At 34.5% G+C, this 18,941-nt stretch overlaps 1 protein-coding gene across 5 annotated transcripts in view; it reads right to left on the bottom strand.

Moving 5' to 3' along the window:
• ZNF385B (zinc finger protein 385B) overlaps positions 1–18,941 on the bottom strand; it is a 401,366-nt gene that overhangs the window by 68,070 nt on the left and 314,355 nt on the right. For 4 of the 5 annotated variants that reach the window (XM_012471456.2, XM_064373287.1, XM_012471458.3 and 1 more), the window contains one exon: positions 6,368–6,478. In XM_012471456.2, the coding sequence (XP_012326879.1) occupies positions 6,368–6,478 (111 nt within the window). Of the gene's footprint in view, positions 1–6,367; positions 6,479–10,672; positions 10,712–18,941 lie in introns of all 5 variants that reach the window. The other variant, XM_064373288.1, reaches the window with a different exon arrangement.

The following is an 18,941-nucleotide window of genomic DNA, read 5'->3' as shown; positions in this document are numbered from 1 at the left end:
GATTAAAAAGATTACCACGCTTTCATTTTGATTTGCCTATAAGGCATACAAGACTCAGAAATACATTAAGAGTATTTATAATAAACTGTGTTCTGAGATTAATAATAATAATATAATCTCTGTTTTTAAACATTTAAGAGAATCAAGTTGCCCTGCTTTGTGTAAGAATCTGCTTAAGAATTTGATTTTGATTCAATTTTGTATAAAGATTTGATTTTGTGTAAGAATCACTTTCTTTCATCCTTCTGCTACTATCCTCCAAGAAATTGAAACTAATATGTACATTAGAAATTATTTGGGATCTGCCCATTTCAACTTAGCCAAAATGAGATAAATGTTAGTATCAAAAAATTTTCTGAAGTGTATGTTAGCTCATTTCGCTGGCAAAGCTTAACTCTGGAAATGGCATTTTCCAGCTAAAAGATAAAGATTCAGATTTAGGCTTATCAATTTATGACCATACTGCAGTTGCAGGGTACTCAGTTACTGGAGAATAAAGAAACACTCAGGGTTAGGCAGCCTCCTTCAGCTAAGGTACACCATGTTAGAAAAAAGGCGGTCAAGAAGAAAGTAGGGCTTGAGGTGATACAAACATTTGGGTAAATGTCTGGAACTCAGTTGGAAAGCATATTATTCCTGGACTGCAATGCCAGCTCCTTGGCAAAGTTAATGGTGTTAATTTGTAAAGGTTCATTTGGGAAATGTTTGTGATTAATGCTTGCTCATTTACATAACTGTGTATTGTGTAAATAAAGCTGTAGCATTTTGCATTTCAACAGGGTAGTTCTACCAAGATGATAAGAGCTGGACAAAGGGATATAGAACACTTAAATTAGGTCATACTGAATTTTAATGCAGGAAGCCAACTCTGACATATTTTATATGAATAATGAAGAACTGCAAAATGCAGTCTGTTTACTGTGCATCTGCTTTCCAGATTTTTCAATAAACATATTTTCTGTACTGAAGAGTGAAGCCAATTTAGTCTCAGGCTGATTTAGAAATGTTATTAAAATATAAGGATGAGCATCTTCTTAATTCTTACATTAAAATGTAAATAGGGTAATTATAAAATAATAAACTACCCCCCCAAATAAAAAATGCTCAGTTTCAGAGCTTGGTTATGCAGATTTTGCACCATTACTAAACAGTGAGAACATGTATATGTCACATTTGTGAATTTGCCATCCAGACTTTGTGGCTTTACTGCCCAGCATCTAAGAATGACTCAGAAATTTAATTTCTTTCTTTATAATCAATGGAACTTTGGAGCTATAGCAAGGAGGCTGATGGTCATGTGCTTATGTGTGCACATGTGTCCATGTCCCTATTAGTAAGTACTAAGAAAATGGCTGACATCAAATGGAGCTCAAGACAAAGGTGGACCTACTCATGGAATAATTCTGGGGCTTGAACGAAATTCTTAGGCCTCCCCCAGCTCAGCCCACAACACAAATAAAAAAAAAATTCATAGTCATTTTTTTCTGGGTTTTAGCTGTTGACTTGAAGATGGAGGTGTTTATATCCTATGCTCCTGACAGATACCATGGAAATGATTTATAGAACTTGACTGGTCCTCCTAAAGATCATGTGGTCCATTTCAGGCCATATTGTAGAGATTAGCAAAGTGTTTATCATACAGGAAGAGTTTAGAAAATGCTCAGGAAATGAGTAAAGTTATGTGAGGCAACAAAATAAGAGCTGTAGATTTAGAGGCAAGAGATCCAGACTTATGTCCTAGCTCTGCCATTTATAGACTAAAAATCTAGGCGATATTAACAGATAGGAACAATTTAAGTGTCCACCTGTAAGGGATGAGTTAAACTATGAAACATCTACAAATTACTGAATTAGTTTTCTGTTGCTTTCATAGCAAATTTTTTATAAACTCAGTGGTTTATTATCTTATAGTTCTGAGGGTCAGAAATCTGGCATGGGTCTCACTGGGCTAAGACCAAGGTGCTGGCAAGGCTGCATTTCTTCTGGAGGCTCTAAGGGAAAATCCATTTATTTGTCTTTTCCAGCTTCTAGAGGTTGCCCACATTTCTTGGCTTGTGGCTTCTTCCTTCCCCTGCAAAGCCAGCAAGGGCCAGTGGACTCCTTGTCAGATAGCCTCACTCTGACAGCCTCTTCTGCCTCCTTCTTCTACTTTTAAAGACCTACTGATTACAATGGGACCACAGGATGATCCAGGGTAATCATGAGGTCAGAATATTAGCTCCCTTAATTCCATCCACTACCTTAATTCCCCTTTGCTATGTAAGATATATTGACAAGTTCCAGAAATTAGGATACGGGCATCTTTGCCTATCACATCTATAAACAGAGTAAGGGAGCTCTCTATGTTCTGATAGAAAATATTCTCCAGAATATATTGTTACATAAAAAATGCAAGGCAAAGAAGAGTGTCAGTAGTATGCTACCATTTACATAGAAAAGGAAGGAAATAAGAATATGGATTTATACTTAGTTATATTTGCATAAGCAAACCCTGGAAAGATAGGCAAAAAATATTAAAATATTAAAGTGGATACAAATAGGGAATGACACAAAGGTTGGAAAGAAGGGGAAAGGGATAGTTTTTTCTGTGTGTGTGTGTGTGTGTGTGTGTCTGTGTTGAGATAGAGTTTTGCTCTTGTTGCCCCAGCTGGAGTGCAATGGAGCAATCTCAGCTTACTGCAACCTCTGCTACCCGGGTTCAAGCGATTCTCCTGCCTCAGCCTCCCAAGTAGCTGGGATTACAGGTGTGCGCCACCCTGCTTGGCTCATTTTGTATTTTTGGTAGAGATGGGCTTTCACCATGTCGGTTAGGCTGGCCTCGAACTCCTGACCTCAAGTGATCCACCTGCCTCAGCCTCCCAAAGTGCTGGGATTACAGGTATGAGCCATTGCACCCACCCTCAATATGTTTTTTAATATTATTACAGTTTTGAACTATAAATATCTTATTTTTTTAATTCGAGGAATTCATAATTGTCTCTGAGCCCCTATTATTCAGTCAGTGTTCAACATCTTTTGTTTCAAAGAATCTATCCATCGTCAACCTTGTTATTTTACTCTTCTTAAATCAACTCTTCTAATAGACAAATCCTCATTTTTCAGTGGCTTTGAAGCAAGCAGTTCTCTAACATTACATTAGCGAACTTCATAAAGTTATACATCTTCTGTACAATTTTTGCAATTTCATTCTGAAATCTATTGTCTGCACTGTACTGTGAGATGTTTTCAAGTATCTGGCCTTGTGGCAGCAAGAATGCCAGTGTTAAAGATGCAGCACGTCTTTAGTTGGGCATTCATTTTATAAGTGGTCAGGTAAGTAGTAAACATTTTCATGTCATATTTATATAACAATAAACTTTAATTTCTCAGTATAACTAAAAATTTGAATAATAACTGAGCAATACTGTTAAATTTACTTGAATCTATTTCAATATTGATTATTGTGTCTATTCTTACAAAAGTCTTTTATTATACTTTTAATCTAGTAGTAATATTGTAGTTTAATATATTTAGTAGTTACGTCTCTATCATAAACTAGTCTTCTATTTATAAGATATTTTGTGGCTCATATCATTAATTTTTTCTAGTTAGGTCTACTAAAGTATACTCCAAATATAGTAAAATTCCTTTTTAGGTATTCAGCTTAATGAATTCTGAAAAACAAAGACTGTTAGGTAAACATCCCAGCAATAAAGATGCAGAATATTTTCATTATCCAAAAATGTTCCTGCATTCTCCTCTGTGGTCAAACCCCTAACTTAACCCTCAGCCCCTGTTAACCACTTATCTGACTATCCCCATAGTTTCATCTTTTACAGAAAGCTATCCAAGTGCAATCACACAGTATATAGTCTTTGTGTCTTACTTCTCTAATTTAGCATACTGCCTTTGAAATTCATCCATGTTGTAGCATGTATCAGTACTTTCTTTTTCTTTTACTTTATTTCTATTTACTTTCTTTTCTTTATTTCCATTGTATGGCTTTAATATAGTTTGTTTATTCAACAGTTGACGGACATTTGGGTCAATTCCAGTTTTGGGAAATTATGACTAAAATTACTTTAAGCAGCACATACGGATAAATATATGTTTTCATTTGCCTAGGGTATATACTTAGAAGTGGGATTGCTGGATCATATGGGAAATGTTTGTATAACTTTATAAGGTTTCTTAATAATAACTGCTAAATTGTTTTCCAAAGTGGCTGTACCATTTTGTATTCTCACTAATAATGTATGAGAGGTCCAGTTGATCATCATCCTAGCCATTTGATCCCATCAATTTGTTTAATTTTCATCATTCTAATAGGTGTAGTGGTATCTGATTGTGGTTTTAATTTGTATTTCCTTAATCGTTAAACATGTTGAGCATCTTTTTATGTGCTTATTTGTCATTCATATTTCTTCTTTGGTAAAGTGCCTATTCAAATCGTTTTCCCATTTCATCATTTATTATTGAATTATGTTATTTATATATTTTGTATGGAAGTTCTTAAGCAGATACAAATATTTTTATCCCAGTCTATAGCTTTTTTTTTTTCATTTTCTTAACAGTGTAACAGTGTCTTCTAGAGTAGAAGTTTTAAATTTTGATAAAGTCCAATATATAAAAATTCATATGGTTCACAGTTTTTATTTTCTAAGAAATTTTTGCCTAATGCAAAGCCAAATAGATTTTCTACTGTTTTCATCTAGAAGTTTAATACTTTAAAAAAAAATTTTATTTTATGAATGCTCCTATTGAATTAATTTTTATGTTTTGTATCAGGTAGCAGTCAAGGTGTTTTTTTAATTTACAGATGAATATGTAATTTTTCTAGCACTATTTGTTGAAAAGATTAGTCTTTCTTTATTGAATTCATTCTGCAACTTTGTTAAAAATCAATTGACTATGTTGGTGTGAGTCATATTTCTGGACTGTGTTCTGTTCCATTGATCCATGTGTCTACCGTTCTTTTACCAATTTCACAGTCTTGATTATTGTAGATTTTAGAGAAAGTATTAAAAGCAGAAAGTGTTAAGTCTTCAAAATTTGCCCTTTAAGAAAATGTTTTGGCTATTCTAGGGCTTTTCTTTTCTATGCATATTTAAGAAACAGCTTGCCATTTTCTACACTAAAAAAGCATTTTGGGATTTTCATCAAGATTGTGCTGCATCTACAGATCAACTGGGGGGAGAACTGACATCTTAACAATATTAAGACTTCAAATGAATTAACACTGTATATTTTTTCAGTTTATTTAGATACATTTTGATTCCTGAACATGCAGTTTTATCATGTACTAAAAAAATCATTGGACTTTTGATTAAAATTATATTAAATATAATTTTATAAATCATGATAAACATCTCCTTTCCAAAGACTATAATTTTTATTAGCTTCCCATGTAAATTATTAAAACATAATTTAATAGTATATGCAAACAAGAGTAATTATTATTTTAGTATTTCTAAACAACATTAATTCTGTAACAAGCTCTTTTCAAAGTGACTTCTAGGGTCAAGTAACCAGGAATTACCACATATCATATGTAGGCTTCAGATTCTGATTTACTTTGGTCATTGGCTTTACTTGGTAATTGGATATTGCAAATATTCTAATATTGCTTATTTTGCCTTCCTGTTATTTTGTTTATAAATTTAGAAACCCATTTTTATAAAAGAGATTGATTTGTTCCATTTTCTTATCTTTTTTTAGCAGGATGGTTATGCTAGCCAGATAAAATAATTTATGAAACTTTCTCCGTGTTTTATATTCTGGGAAAATGTAAATCATATAGGAAATTAATAATTCTCTTAGGTATTTAACAAAATTTGACACAAACATGAAATGTGGCACTTGCTATCAAATAGTAAAAATGGTTTTCTTCAGCATTTATTGCATTTTGATTTTTAAAGTATCTTCACTGCATTTTAAAACTTTTTTCATATTTTCTGCTATTCAAGTAGTTTTGACAAGTAAATATAATTAGTGAAATTAAGTGTAAAATGATATAGTTGAGACTCACTGCATAGATAAATTCTTAATTTTTGATATTAGCCACATATAGACTATTGTCTATAATCCTCTACTAGTTTTAAATTCTGTATTATTTTTTATTGTTGTATTGTTCTTCTAAAAGATACTTTAAATGTGAGCTAGGTTGAATCCATGGATATGGAGCCTGTGGATGCAGAGGGCCAACTATACTCTATTGTTCAAGTTTAAGGCACTGAAGCCAAATCCCTTGAAAATCTGGCATCATGAAATAAGTGGTTACCAATATGAGTGGCTTTTAAAGAGTATGTAAATATGAAGAAATGTGTATATTCAGATCAGACTTTCAGCTCTGAAAAACTACAGAGAATAATGAAAAGGTGATACTCACATCAGAGTTAAAGCGAAGCTGACAGACATTACAAGAAATAACTTGTTTCTTCTTTGGGGGAATGGATACTCCAAATGTATGGTTAATAACTGCCTTTTGCACAGGATCCATCTGAAGAATAAATGAGAAAATAGTCAATTTGTAACTTCAAAGAAAAGACAATAGTGTGAGCAAGTAAGAGTAGCTATAATATTCCATAAAGTTTTAACTTGTAGTTCCTAAACAAGAATAATAAAGAATCTCATTCAATAGTAATATATTTTTCTCCAAAAATTAAAAAAAAATGACATAAATGAAAACAAAAAATGGCTTTGAAAACATAACTCAAAAAAGACCACAAGAGAATCACCATATTCCAAGAAACCTTATCTCTATAGAAGGAGCCTTGGAAAACCTTAGAATAATCATAAAACAAGAAAACCTAAGATCTAAAGGTGAGGGTTAAAATTAATTTTTTTCCCTTGAAACAGGGTCTTGCTCCATTGCCCAAGCCGGAATGCAGTGGTGTGATCATAGTTCACTGCAGCCTCAACCTCTGGGCTCAAGTGATCTTCTTGCTTCAGCCTCCCAAGTAGCTGAGACTACAGGCTTGTGCCACACTATGCCCAGCTAAAAATGTTAATGTTTTCCTTGTATGAGATAATAATACTTCAGATGGCTTCAAATGATGTTAAGGACAATTATTACAAATATATATGTGCTTCTTAATTTTTGATTTATGGTAAAGTCATAAATGAAAGGCTCTTACCAGAGCACAGAAAGTATTGATTGAATATATGTTTAAAATAATTTATTAACTTTCATGTGCTATCAACTGAAATTTATTCTACTGAAAATGCATGTCACAACTGTACACTTAAATGCCTAAAACAGTTTGGCTAATATGCAACTCTTGTTTAAATATTAATCAAGTAAAGTTTTGATTTATAGCTTGTGATTTTCCCCTTTTGATTTGCATGTAATACATATATTCAGAGAGATATACAGTGATACAAGTACTCAAACAGAAAATGTATGGCACAAAGTCATTAAAATACTCAGGGAAAGCAACACCTAGATCTGAAGAGCCTAGAAAAGAGACACAGCAGTGACTCGCTTGTGTACTCCAGATAATAATCTCCAGCATTTACATCAGACAACTGGCAGTTCAAAAAGCAATGCAGATGACGAACAAAACATTACTCATAAACAGATGTAACATGAATGAGGACAGATCCATTGACACCATTGTCTAGGAAATCTCCTGAGGTTAGAGATTAAGACTGGATTAGTTGATGATATTTGACAGAGAAAGAAATGACTACTAGCTTTGATCATGATTATAAATCAACAAAATGCAAAATTGGCAATTAGAAGTTAAGCACATTAGAAAGGCAAGTGGATCGAAGAGTTATTGAATAATAAATTAACCTATTTTCTGGTTAGGAATTCAAGAGAGATAACAGGACAATGAATTCCCACAATAAAGAACAGTTATGGTGGTTTGAGACACTTAGAAATTCTAAGAGGGTGCCAGGCACAGAGTATTATGCCTATAATCCCAGTACTTCGGGAGGCTGAGCCAGGAGGATCAAATGAGCCCAGGAGTTTGAGACTAGCCTGGGCACACAGCAAGACACTGTCTCCATCTTTAAAAAAAATGCAAAGAGGAAAGTTTTCTGGAGAGAGAGAACTGTTCTATAGCCTAACTATAATGTAATGGTTACACAAATCTATACATATGTTAAAATTCATAGAACTTTCCCCCTCAGAAAGTCAATTTTATATATGATAATTTAATAAATAAGAAAAAACTTCTTAAGAGTATTATGTTTACTAAATCTATCATATCATTACTGGAAAATCTAGGGATTCATACTGTCGAAGGTCATAATTGATTGTATTAAATTTATTTAATGAGAATAATAATTTTAAAAACTCTCCATGGGACAAAGAAAATGTCAAAAGGCCAGAAAATAAAATCCTAGTTTACTTTCTTGTTTTATTAACAAACACAAATAGTTAAGTCTCATCTATCTATTTGCAAAATATGAAACTATACTTTCTGACAGTTACCAGACATGGCAAATCAGTTTAGACAGGCTTAAAAATGAAACAAACTAACTTATCTTGGCAGGATGAAAAATCCCACTGTTTTGCAAAATTAAAAAACAAGAGAATTTTATTGAGATAGTTTCTGTTCTCAGGATCTGGAAAATACTTTCCATCTAGTGATATGTGAATTACAAGGGATTAAACAATGTGATTATTTCCTAAATACCAGTTTTCTGCATGCTATTTTCATTTTTTTGCCATATTCATACACTAATATTGTTTCTTTAAATCAAATTAAGATTCACTTAAACAATAAATCATAGAGTTAATGTACCCTTTCCTATTACTCCTTTCAAAACATGTATTGAAATTAGCATCAACATTAAAACTTTCCTCAAAGTAAATGCACATATCGTACCTGTTTTCATGCCACAACATAGAAAGACAAAAGATACATTTACGAATATCTAGTTTCAAGTTTTTAGTTGACTATGATATCTATTGACAGCTCCAACGAGATCTTCGAATATAAATCTTCTCATTAAGTTTTAAAAATTGTTAGCTACCTATATAATTTTTCACGTAACTCCTAATACAGTTTTTTGTTTTTGTTTTTTGAGGCAAAGTCCTGCTTTGTGGCCCAGGATGGAGTGCAGTGGCATGATCTTGGCTCACTGCAACCACTGCCTCCCATGTTCAAGCGGTTTCCTGCCTCAGCCTCCCAAGTAGTTGGGATTACAGGTGCCCACCACTGCACCTGGCTAGTTTTTTGTTTGTTTGTATTTTTAGTAGAGATGGAGTTTCACCAGGTTGGCCAGACTGGTCTCGAACTCCTGACCTCAGGTGATCTGCCTGCCTCGGACTCTCAAAGTGCTGGGATTACAGGCATGAACCACTTTGCCCAGCCCCTAATAGTTTTATTCTGCTCAAATCTCACATTTGCACCACACTGGCCTAAAAATATGCCTTTGTGTATCCAAGGCTGAGAGCTCTCCATCCTGAAAGGTGAGTTGTGGTTGAGCACTCCAAATAGAAAGGCCACAAAGCAAGATTTTCTGTTCTCTAAAACTCTCCGTGGAGTTTGTGAAACTCTCCCCAGAATCGGCTCCTCCAGTTTCTATATGTAATCCTAATTTTTCTCATCAAATCAACTAAATAAGCACAGCCTTTCTACCCCTTCTTTGCTACTTGTCATAAACTCTTGCTGCCTTTTCATCCTTTGGATAACTTATCACTAATTGTATCAAGATTGCACCCCCATCTGTCTCACTTGGAACAGATTTTCTTTATTTTTCTCTTAATTCTATATTTCCTTATAGGTTTCTGGAAAAGATTCACTTTTTCTTCTAGTCTAAATCTCTTTTCTTTTGCTGTTTATCACAAAATTCTATAGTTATATTTTCATATTTAAATGTCACTCTGGGGCACGTGATTTAGTTGAAAAGAGAATTTAAATGGAATAAAAAAGAATGCCCCATTTGACAATGTATGTGATTTTGAAACAGACACTGCCAAACTAATGTTTTGAGTATTTGCCCTCTGATGCAATAACTACAAATACTTGAGTCATTTCAATGTGATCCAAATGTGACAGTAATGAAGAAGGCTTTCAGATACTTTTAAAATAAAAAGTATAAAGTGGTACAATTCTCAATTTTTGTTCTTAGCATTAGTACAATGCTCTAAAAGCTAAATAAAATAGCTATGATATTAATTTATGGTAACTTACATTTTTTTCCTCTGCTAGTGTAATGCCAGTTCTCTGTAGTCATAATGAGATGCATGTAACTAAATCGATGATAATTCTTTTATTCAATCACGAAGTTTCAGGATGAATAAAACATTCAGGATGAATAAAACCATCATCATAAATCTTAAAATGTGATCAGTGCAAATAACTCAGTTTAGTATAGTCAAAACTGTTTTATATCATAATGATTTCATGTGTAGACTACTCAAAAATTATTGGAGGTATTGCAATTACAGAACAAATTCTCATTGTCAAAGATTCAGTTGTCATTTCATAGACATTGTTAAAAATGAACAAGTACTTTCAAAAATATTTCTTAAATGTTTGCAATATATCTTTTAAATTAACAAATGTCTTATTAAGTAGTCATAATAAATTAGTTCATGTTAGTTCAAATTGTGCAAAAAAAGCTGTCTATGGATTGAGAAATTTATAATTCATTAGGAAATAATACTAAAGAAGCTTTTTTAAAGAAAAAAAAAATACCCTACCACACACATCTAGCCAGCAATATTCCTTACCTGGCAAAATTTATTGGTCCCAAATAAGCCTCTTCTTTTCTAAAAAAGTAAAAGTTAGAAGCAGTCATCTGGAATTTTGAGACTAGGAAGCACAATTCCATGAAAAATTGAAAAGCCCATTCTCCTTGCTTTTCTCTGAGTAAAAAGTCTGAAACATTTACTAACTAAAAAGCAGCAAAAGTTAACACTTGCCACTTTTTCCAGTGAAAATCATGCAGAAATGAAAAGCAAGACCTATTAGTGCAATTAACTGGTAGGTAATAAAAATGAAAGATGAGGTTGCGGCTGTTACCAGGAATTGAGGAGGTAATTGGAGGCTATGTAGGGACAAATTAACAATTATACTGTAGTACTTATAAAATGCATTAATGAAGTTGGCTTTATCAGACCATCTATCATATTTTCAATATCAAAATAAGAACAAACTTTTTTTTTGGTGTATTTGAGATTGCAGGGACTACAAATCTATGAGAGTTTTTTTTTTTTTTTTAAGAGCATTACTTTCTCTTGGTATACCAAAAAGTAATTTACATCTGCACAGTGTAAAAAGTCATATAAAAATATGCAGTTGCAAGTGACGCCTAGACACAGGGAAAATAAACACACTGCAGCACTTCACTAAAGGTAGGATGCATCTAAGATGGGGGCTGTGTGCTCAAGTGACTTGACAAATACTAGATTATATTTAGACTCTAGAAAATTTTGCTATCTGGGACTTTAGGCAGAGAAAATGGAATTATAAACTTGTTCAACTATCCCAGTACTTTTTCAAGAGTCATGACATTTGAGTCTATTCTTGTAAGAGTCTTAAAAGGATTTAACAAGCCATCAGATAGCACTGGGGTGGGAACTTGGGCATCACCCTCATTACAAAACAAAAAGACCACTGAAGAATTGTACAGGACTTTCTTTTATCCATACTATTTATTTTATTCTCAGAGACAGAGTCTCTGTCTGGAGGGCAGTGGCATGACTGAAGCCTTAAACTCATAGGATCCTCCCAATTCAGCCTCCCGAGTAGCTAGTAGTACAGGCATGTGCCACCGTGCCCAGCTAATTTTTTTTTTTTTTGAGACGGAGTCTTGCTCTGTCGACAGGCTGGAGTGCAGTGGCGCAATCTCGGCTCACTGCAACCTCCGCCTGCTGGGTTCAAGTGATTCTTCCGTCTCAGCCTCCCGAGTAGCTGGGACTACAGGCGCACGCCACCATGCTGGGCTAATTTTTGTACTTTTAGTAGAGATGGGGTTTCACCATGTTGGGCAGGATGGTCTCGATCTCTTGACCTCATGATCTGCCCACCTCGGCCTCCCAAAGTGCTGGGATTACAGGCGTGAGCCACTGCACCCGGCCGTCCAGCTAATTTTTTAAAAAATTTTATTTATTTATGGTAGAGACAGGGTCTTGCTATGTTGCCCAGGCTGGTCTTGAACTTCTGGTCTCATGTAATCCTCCTGCCTTAGCCTCCCAGAGTGCTGATATTACAGATGTGAGCCAACTTGCCCAGCCCATACTATTTGTAAAGATGAGAAAATCTCACCTTACACTTAATGATCTATTTTAACCAATGTTCTAAAAAGCATTTGTTAAGCATTTATTACTTATAAAGTATAGCAGGCCGTGGTAGTTCTAGTAAACAGAAATAGAAACAAGGTTTTTTACTTTTAAAATTTCAAATCAGCCATTGAGCAAATATTTCTACAGTTCCAATATGTTTTAGATGCTGTCTCAGACTGGATAGGGAAATGAGTGAAACACAAAAGGGCATAATTTTAAAAGTTAAAAAGTGAAAAAGGTAGTACAAACTCTATGAAGTTGGAGGTTGGGAAAATAAGTTGCCATTAAGCAAAACAATGAGGCATGAGGCACAAAAATGTCTGTCCTCCCTGCCGCCACCCCTACTTTGATATTTTTTTTCCCTTTGACAATGACATCCGTGTGTTATTCTCCCAGGGCTATTTTCTTTTTCTTTTTTCTAGCTGTGTAATAACAATAATAAACATCATTATAATAGCAGCTTTGATTTACTGAGATTTGCCCGGAATTATACTAAGGAACTACCTCCTGTAGTCTCCATCATCACATGAGGCAGACATGATTATTATTCTCCTTTTACTAATGAGCAATCCAAGGCTTTGAGAGGTTCAACAATGAATCACCCTCAAGTTCATAGGTCAGCATTCAAACACAGGTAGGAGTCTCTCCACATTGTTCCCTGCTACAGGAACACTGCAGGAGCCCTGAAGTGTATTGCACTGCCCTGCTAAAGTGTATGTGTTTGGAGAAGAACAGACAAGCATTCCTGAAACTTCTGCATCTTGGATGGTAGCCGTCTACACAAACCTAAGGTGCTTAAGGAAAATTCTCCTGGAGAAAGAAGTCTAGGTTTTCTCTTTCTGACTCATTTCTGATATTCTTAGAGTAGGCCCATTTCTTCTTGTGCAACTTCAGGAAAGCCATAAATAAAAATTTGGGCTGTCCTGTCCTCCTTCTTCATGATAACCATTGGGTTTGCATGCAGAAAAAAAAAAAAAAAAGAAGTCCTGGGAATATTTAGAGATTACGTGTTTGCAAGTGGCAGTCATCATTGCACCTGTCATCCATTTGCTGCAAAGCACCTGCCCTCGATTTGCTGCTAAGCAGACCTCAGCTACTAAATCCTTATGACTTTGGGCCTTCTGGAAGTTTGGCTAAGTATCAACTTTTAAACTGTGATATTATGGAATTACTGCAGTACAAAAACAATAGCTATTTTTTTATCCCTTCCTTTTTCAATATCAGACTTATGGGGAAAAGATGTGACAATAGGGTCTCAATAGAACTTCAGACATTCATGAAACAACATGTTTAGGTGATAGCTGTGTCACTGAAGAGCAATATTTCTCTAAAGTTACTTTAAAATGGGTTTTGTCTTTTATATTTCAAGACTGAGCATATGTCTTTATGTTGATGTTTTGCTTTTTAAAAATCCTTGAAAACTTGAATAGAAAGAAAAGACAGGCACAGCTATAACAAAGACAATTTTTTATCTTAAAAATCAAGAAATACAAAGGATTGTATATTCTTGGCAACAATAGTTTAACCATATAACTTTTTTCTTTGACACAGCATCTCTCTCTGTCACTCAGGATGGAGTGCAGTGGCTCAATCTGGGTCACTGCAACCTCTGCCTCTCAGGTTCAGTCAAGTGATTCTTTCACCTCAGCCTTCTGGGTAGCTGGGATTCCAGGTATGTGCCACCATGCTTGGCAATTTTTTGTAGAGATGGGGTTTCACCATACTGCCTAGACTGGAACCATAGAACTTTGTACTATTTTGAATTTCAATTCAGAAGCTTCATTAAAAATACACGGCATGGAACATTGCACAGGGAGTGCACGCTACAATGGGATCTGCATGTTTGCATCTGGAGTGTGTAAAAGCTGAAGCTTGCCTTGCTGACACTGCTTCTCCTACCCAGAGCACCCTGACAAGGGTCCACCAGAATATGATCAGTGCTGCTGTAAGGAAGATGAATGGCATGTCACTCTCTCCACAAACTGTTTATTAAACCAAGGGTCAAGTGTTCGGGAAGGTGGTTTCCTCAAGAATCCCCAGTTCTTTGCTGAAACCATATAGTGGTTGTGGCTTGCAAGCAACAACCTTAACTGGGCCCCTCTTTCACTGGGATACAATTACCCAAGCAGAAAGTTAACCATTCATTCAGAGCTGTTATAAAGGCAATAACAACACAACACATACTTCAGAAACTAACAGATTACATTATATCTAAGTCCCAGATCCAGCAAAGCTTTATTATTATTGCTGCTACTACTACTATTTTATTAAAATGTTGCAGGCTTTTAAGTATTTTGAGGCTAGTTGACTACTGGTAACATCTAATAATTGCCAAAATTAGGTGAAACCCCAGGATTTCAGTTTTTCCCACTTTTGTAGAGCCTCCTTATAGTATATATTGGCAGTATATATTCCTTATAGAAAACACAAGGGAGTCAGCCCAGAGATGAGGTAGCCTATCAGAGTAAAGTACGGAATACCATTGCATTTTTCTCTCTGTTTTCTAAAATATGAATTTAGAAAGCTTGATATATTTCACTCCAATTCCATATTGTCAGGGCTCCTTTGAGAAACTCTGGGAATTACCAAACAAGAGTTGTATATTCCATTGACAGAAAGGATGACTAAAGTCAAGAAAAAAAAATCCTGTGATGTATCTTGAAGATCTGTTTTGAAAAGAAGACTGGCCGGGTGTGGTGGCTCATACCTGTAATCCCAGCACTTTGGGAGGCCGAGGCGGGTGGATCACGAGGCCAGGAGTTCAAGACCACCAGCCTGGCCAATATGGTGAAACCCTGTGTCTACTAAAAATACAATAATTAGCTGGGCGAGATGGCAGACATTTGTAATCTTAGCTACTTGAGAGGCTGAGGCAGGAGAATTGCTTGATCCCGTGAGGCAGAGGTTGCAGTGAGCCAAGATTGTGCCATTGCACTCCAGCCTGGGCAATAAAGGGAGACTCCATCTCAAAAAAAAAAAAAAAAAAAGGAAGAAAGAAAAGAAGACTTAACTCTAAACTGTATTTTCTGGTCACTTATTCTGGAGAAATTTCATCTTCATTCTATTTTGGGGTTTCTGTCACAAAATAATATCCTTTTTCTAGATGACTCTGGTAGTAAAAGGTACAACTTTTTCAGAGGTAAGGGTTTCATATCAACTTTAAATATTCAGTTCTGTCCTTAGGAATTTTTGTTCCTTTTCAACATATTACACTTTTATAAATGTATGATTTCCAATTTGTTTATATATTTGCCATATCTTTCTTAAAATTTTATTTATATGATAAAAGTTTATTAAGTACCTATCATACATAGTTTTAGGAGTTGGACATACAGTGGAGAATAGGCTTTCAAAAATCCAACATTTTAGTTGGGGAGTCCCAGACCCAAATCTCTAAAGTGATAAATAAGGTATTTTCAGAGGGTTGTCAGTAGCATGAAAAAAATAAAATAGAAGAAAAGAAACATTTTACCATGAAGAATTCCTCAAAACACATTTTTGTTGCCTTGATACCCGCCGTAATTCAGATACTTTTACATGTAAAGCTATACCAAATATGCAAAAAAGAAAAAAAAAATCTCTTCTATGATTCAGAGAAGTTGATACAGAATATAAACTCATATAATTGGTAAAACCTGTGGACCAAAAGGCATGCTCCTCAGCTTCCAACACCGTCTCTGAGATATCTGCAGAGGATTTCTTTCAACTACCAACTAGCAAGACAACAACTGATCTCAGAGCCACCACCATTATCATAATCCCAAGAATAAAGGGAATCTACAATTTGAAAGTTCTCTAAGGATGAATGCTAAGTACTAGACTCCTCTGCTCTGGAGACATTTCTAATAGGTTTCTATACAGTATGGTTGGTCTGGAACTTGGTGAGTGAATAGCAAAATGATCATGAGTTACCTTTTGTCTTAAAAAAAAAATACATACGTTGTCTAAGCTCTAACAGTTGTTTCTGAGGATATTACAACAATATAATGTTTTTCATCTTTTACGCTTTTTGAACCTTAAAGAGTTACCAAATGGTAAAAGTAATAAAGTTAAAAGCAAATGAATGGGTGATTTCACCATTCCGCTCTCTTTAGTGGAAACCTAGTAATGCTTTTGACAATAATTTTAAACTCTGTGTAGAAAAAATAATTCTCAAGTTATTTCTCAGACCATAGTTATTTTGTTAATAGGAGATGCCATAAGGTTTGAGCTGGGTACCTGACTCAAGCTGAATGTCTAACTCTCACAGTAGATCCTTGTATGTAACAAATATGGTCAGTCCAAATGTAAAATATTCCATTTTCCTGGCTAGCTCCACATGCCTGGTGATTTTCCATGCTGCCTGGGGTCAAGAGTGATGCAGCAAAGCTGTAGTTATGCTGCTGGGTAATTTAAGAAACCACATGAAAGAGCTTTTCAAAAAGTTCAGTATAACAAATAAGACTTTCAATTTATTTCTGAAATGGGTATGGGACTTAATTAAATGTTTACTTTTACCTCATAGTCACTAACACACAATACCCAGCAATATTTTTGGTGTTGATGTTCCTATTTGAGTTTTAAATGAGTAAACTAAATAACTGAAATTCTCCTGCATAGGTATTCATATTCAGGTTTTTAAATGAATACTGAAAGGTCTGGTTGGTTAATGTGATTTATTAAAGAAGCTCGAAGCATCCTCAACCCCAATTACAACTGCTGTTTTCAATGTAGGGAAAAAGCATTAAGATAATGAGCTGAATTATGTCTTCTAAGGAGACTGTGCTTTTCTTTGTTTATTTCCATTCTTGAATAAGCAAATACTTAGATGTGACTGGAAATCATTAGGGAATACAGGTATTTTTCCATCAGGATGCAAAGAAAGTTCCTGATAGGGTTTTCATTTTATTTTCAAGATTTGATGTTCCTATAACTAAAATAATTTTTGGTCAAAGTATACAGAATATTTTAAAGATCTGTAACATCTTCCAAAAATCATGCCTAACAGTTCATATGATATTAGTAGATGGCCTTTTGAAAAAATATGAGAAAAATTACAGATGTTTTAAGCAAAATGAAAAACTACCTGGAATCTTTTAGGGAATTAATAAGAATTTACCTCTTGTGAATTTTAGTATCCCAGAAGAAGAAATAAAATAAGTATTATCAGTATGTTTTGTATGTGGAGAAGTTACTGTCCTCAAAGTACTTATACTTTATACTTCTCAATGAGATATATTCATATTTAAACAGCAACAATGAATAGCTTAAGACTTACATAGCTGACAATAAACTCTATCACCCAAAGATAAATACCAACAAAACTGTTTGTAGTATACTATTCTGAGTGATAGGAACAGGAAGTAGATTCACCAAGAGAATCTAAATAAAATGGTTGGGTGTTTCCTTATGTAGTATTGTACCTCCTCAGGGTAAAATAAAATGAGACATATATCATTTCTGGAGACAGATTAAAGAATAATTTTTCAGTAGATGTGTAAACTATGAAATAAAATAGAGATTCATTTGAGGATAGGTCATGAGAAATGATTATTCCACAGCACATTTGAAGAGAGATCCATCCTGAAGTTTGGAAGGACATGCCAAATATGTGAGCTAAAAGACAGTGATCAGTTTTTGGACTTTTGTTTTCTTTTTAAATAGTGACTTGAAAACAATCCCCCAAATTGTCCTCAAGATTAAATTTCCATAACATAAAATTCAGCACCAAAAATAAATCTGAAGATATCTTTTCATAAAATAAGATTCATTTTTAGGAGAGAAAAAAAGGTATACAAGTAACTGAAGAATACTTGCTGATACTTACAGATGCAGTTTAAAAAAACAGTGGTGCTAAATCTCCAAATCCAAGTAAGGATACAATTGCTTGCTTTCTGGTAAGCGGGCTCAAAAATATGTTACAATTTTTGTAAGAGACTTTCTAAGAGACTAGAGAAGTAATAAACTTTCTTGATATAAAAATCAATACATCTCCTGAACAGCCACATGCATTAACTGACATCCTTTCAAAACCATTCTGTCAAAGCTAAGTTTGAAAGGCTGTTCAGTGACTAATCAGATACATTCTGATGCTGAGGTCCATGATACAAATTAAAAACGTATAAGATGAAAAGAAAACTCTACCAGACAGGAAGAAGTGCAAAAGAGAAACCTGAAACTTTGAATATATTTGTTTGAACATATTTCTTCATTTTGCAAAGCTAAGTGGAAATGCAGCATTTTCCCCCCAAATGGGGGACAACACATTTCTTGCCCTTTCACTAAGAAGAAACATGACAATTGAGGACTAGCAAAGCTCTAGACAAAGTAACAAATGTGCAATGTTCTAAGTATTTTGGGCTCTTAATTTCCCATGCCACATGCCCATTACACAGTGGTAAAATGTTAGGGATAATCTACACTTTCAAACTTTAAAAAAAAATTGTTATTGTATGAGCCCCAGAACCTCCTCACCCACCCAAATAAAAATCTTAACTGGAAACTCAATAGAATGAAACGCTGAATACTGAAGCAGAAAGGTCAGGCCCCAGAACTACCAGCCTGAGTTTAGTGTTTCTTGCTTGAAAATGAAGAAAGATTTGGAGAATTTTAGTGACTTGTTTGGGCCTCCTCAGGTAACACCTGAATCCAGATCTCCTTCTATGGTTACCAGCTTTAGCAAATAAAAATATAAGCTCTCTAGTTAAAGTGGAATTTTAGGGGTAAACAACAAATA

Source organism: Aotus nancymaae, unplaced genomic scaffold (genome assembly GCF_030222135.1).
Source record: "Aotus nancymaae isolate 86718 unplaced genomic scaffold, 86718_ANA_hifiasm-v0.15.2.pri h1tg000008l, whole genome shotgun sequence".
Taxonomy (NCBI): domain Eukaryota; kingdom Metazoa; phylum Chordata; class Mammalia; order Primates; family Aotidae; genus Aotus; species Aotus nancymaae.
This window is presented reverse-complemented; position numbering and strand designations above follow the sequence as displayed.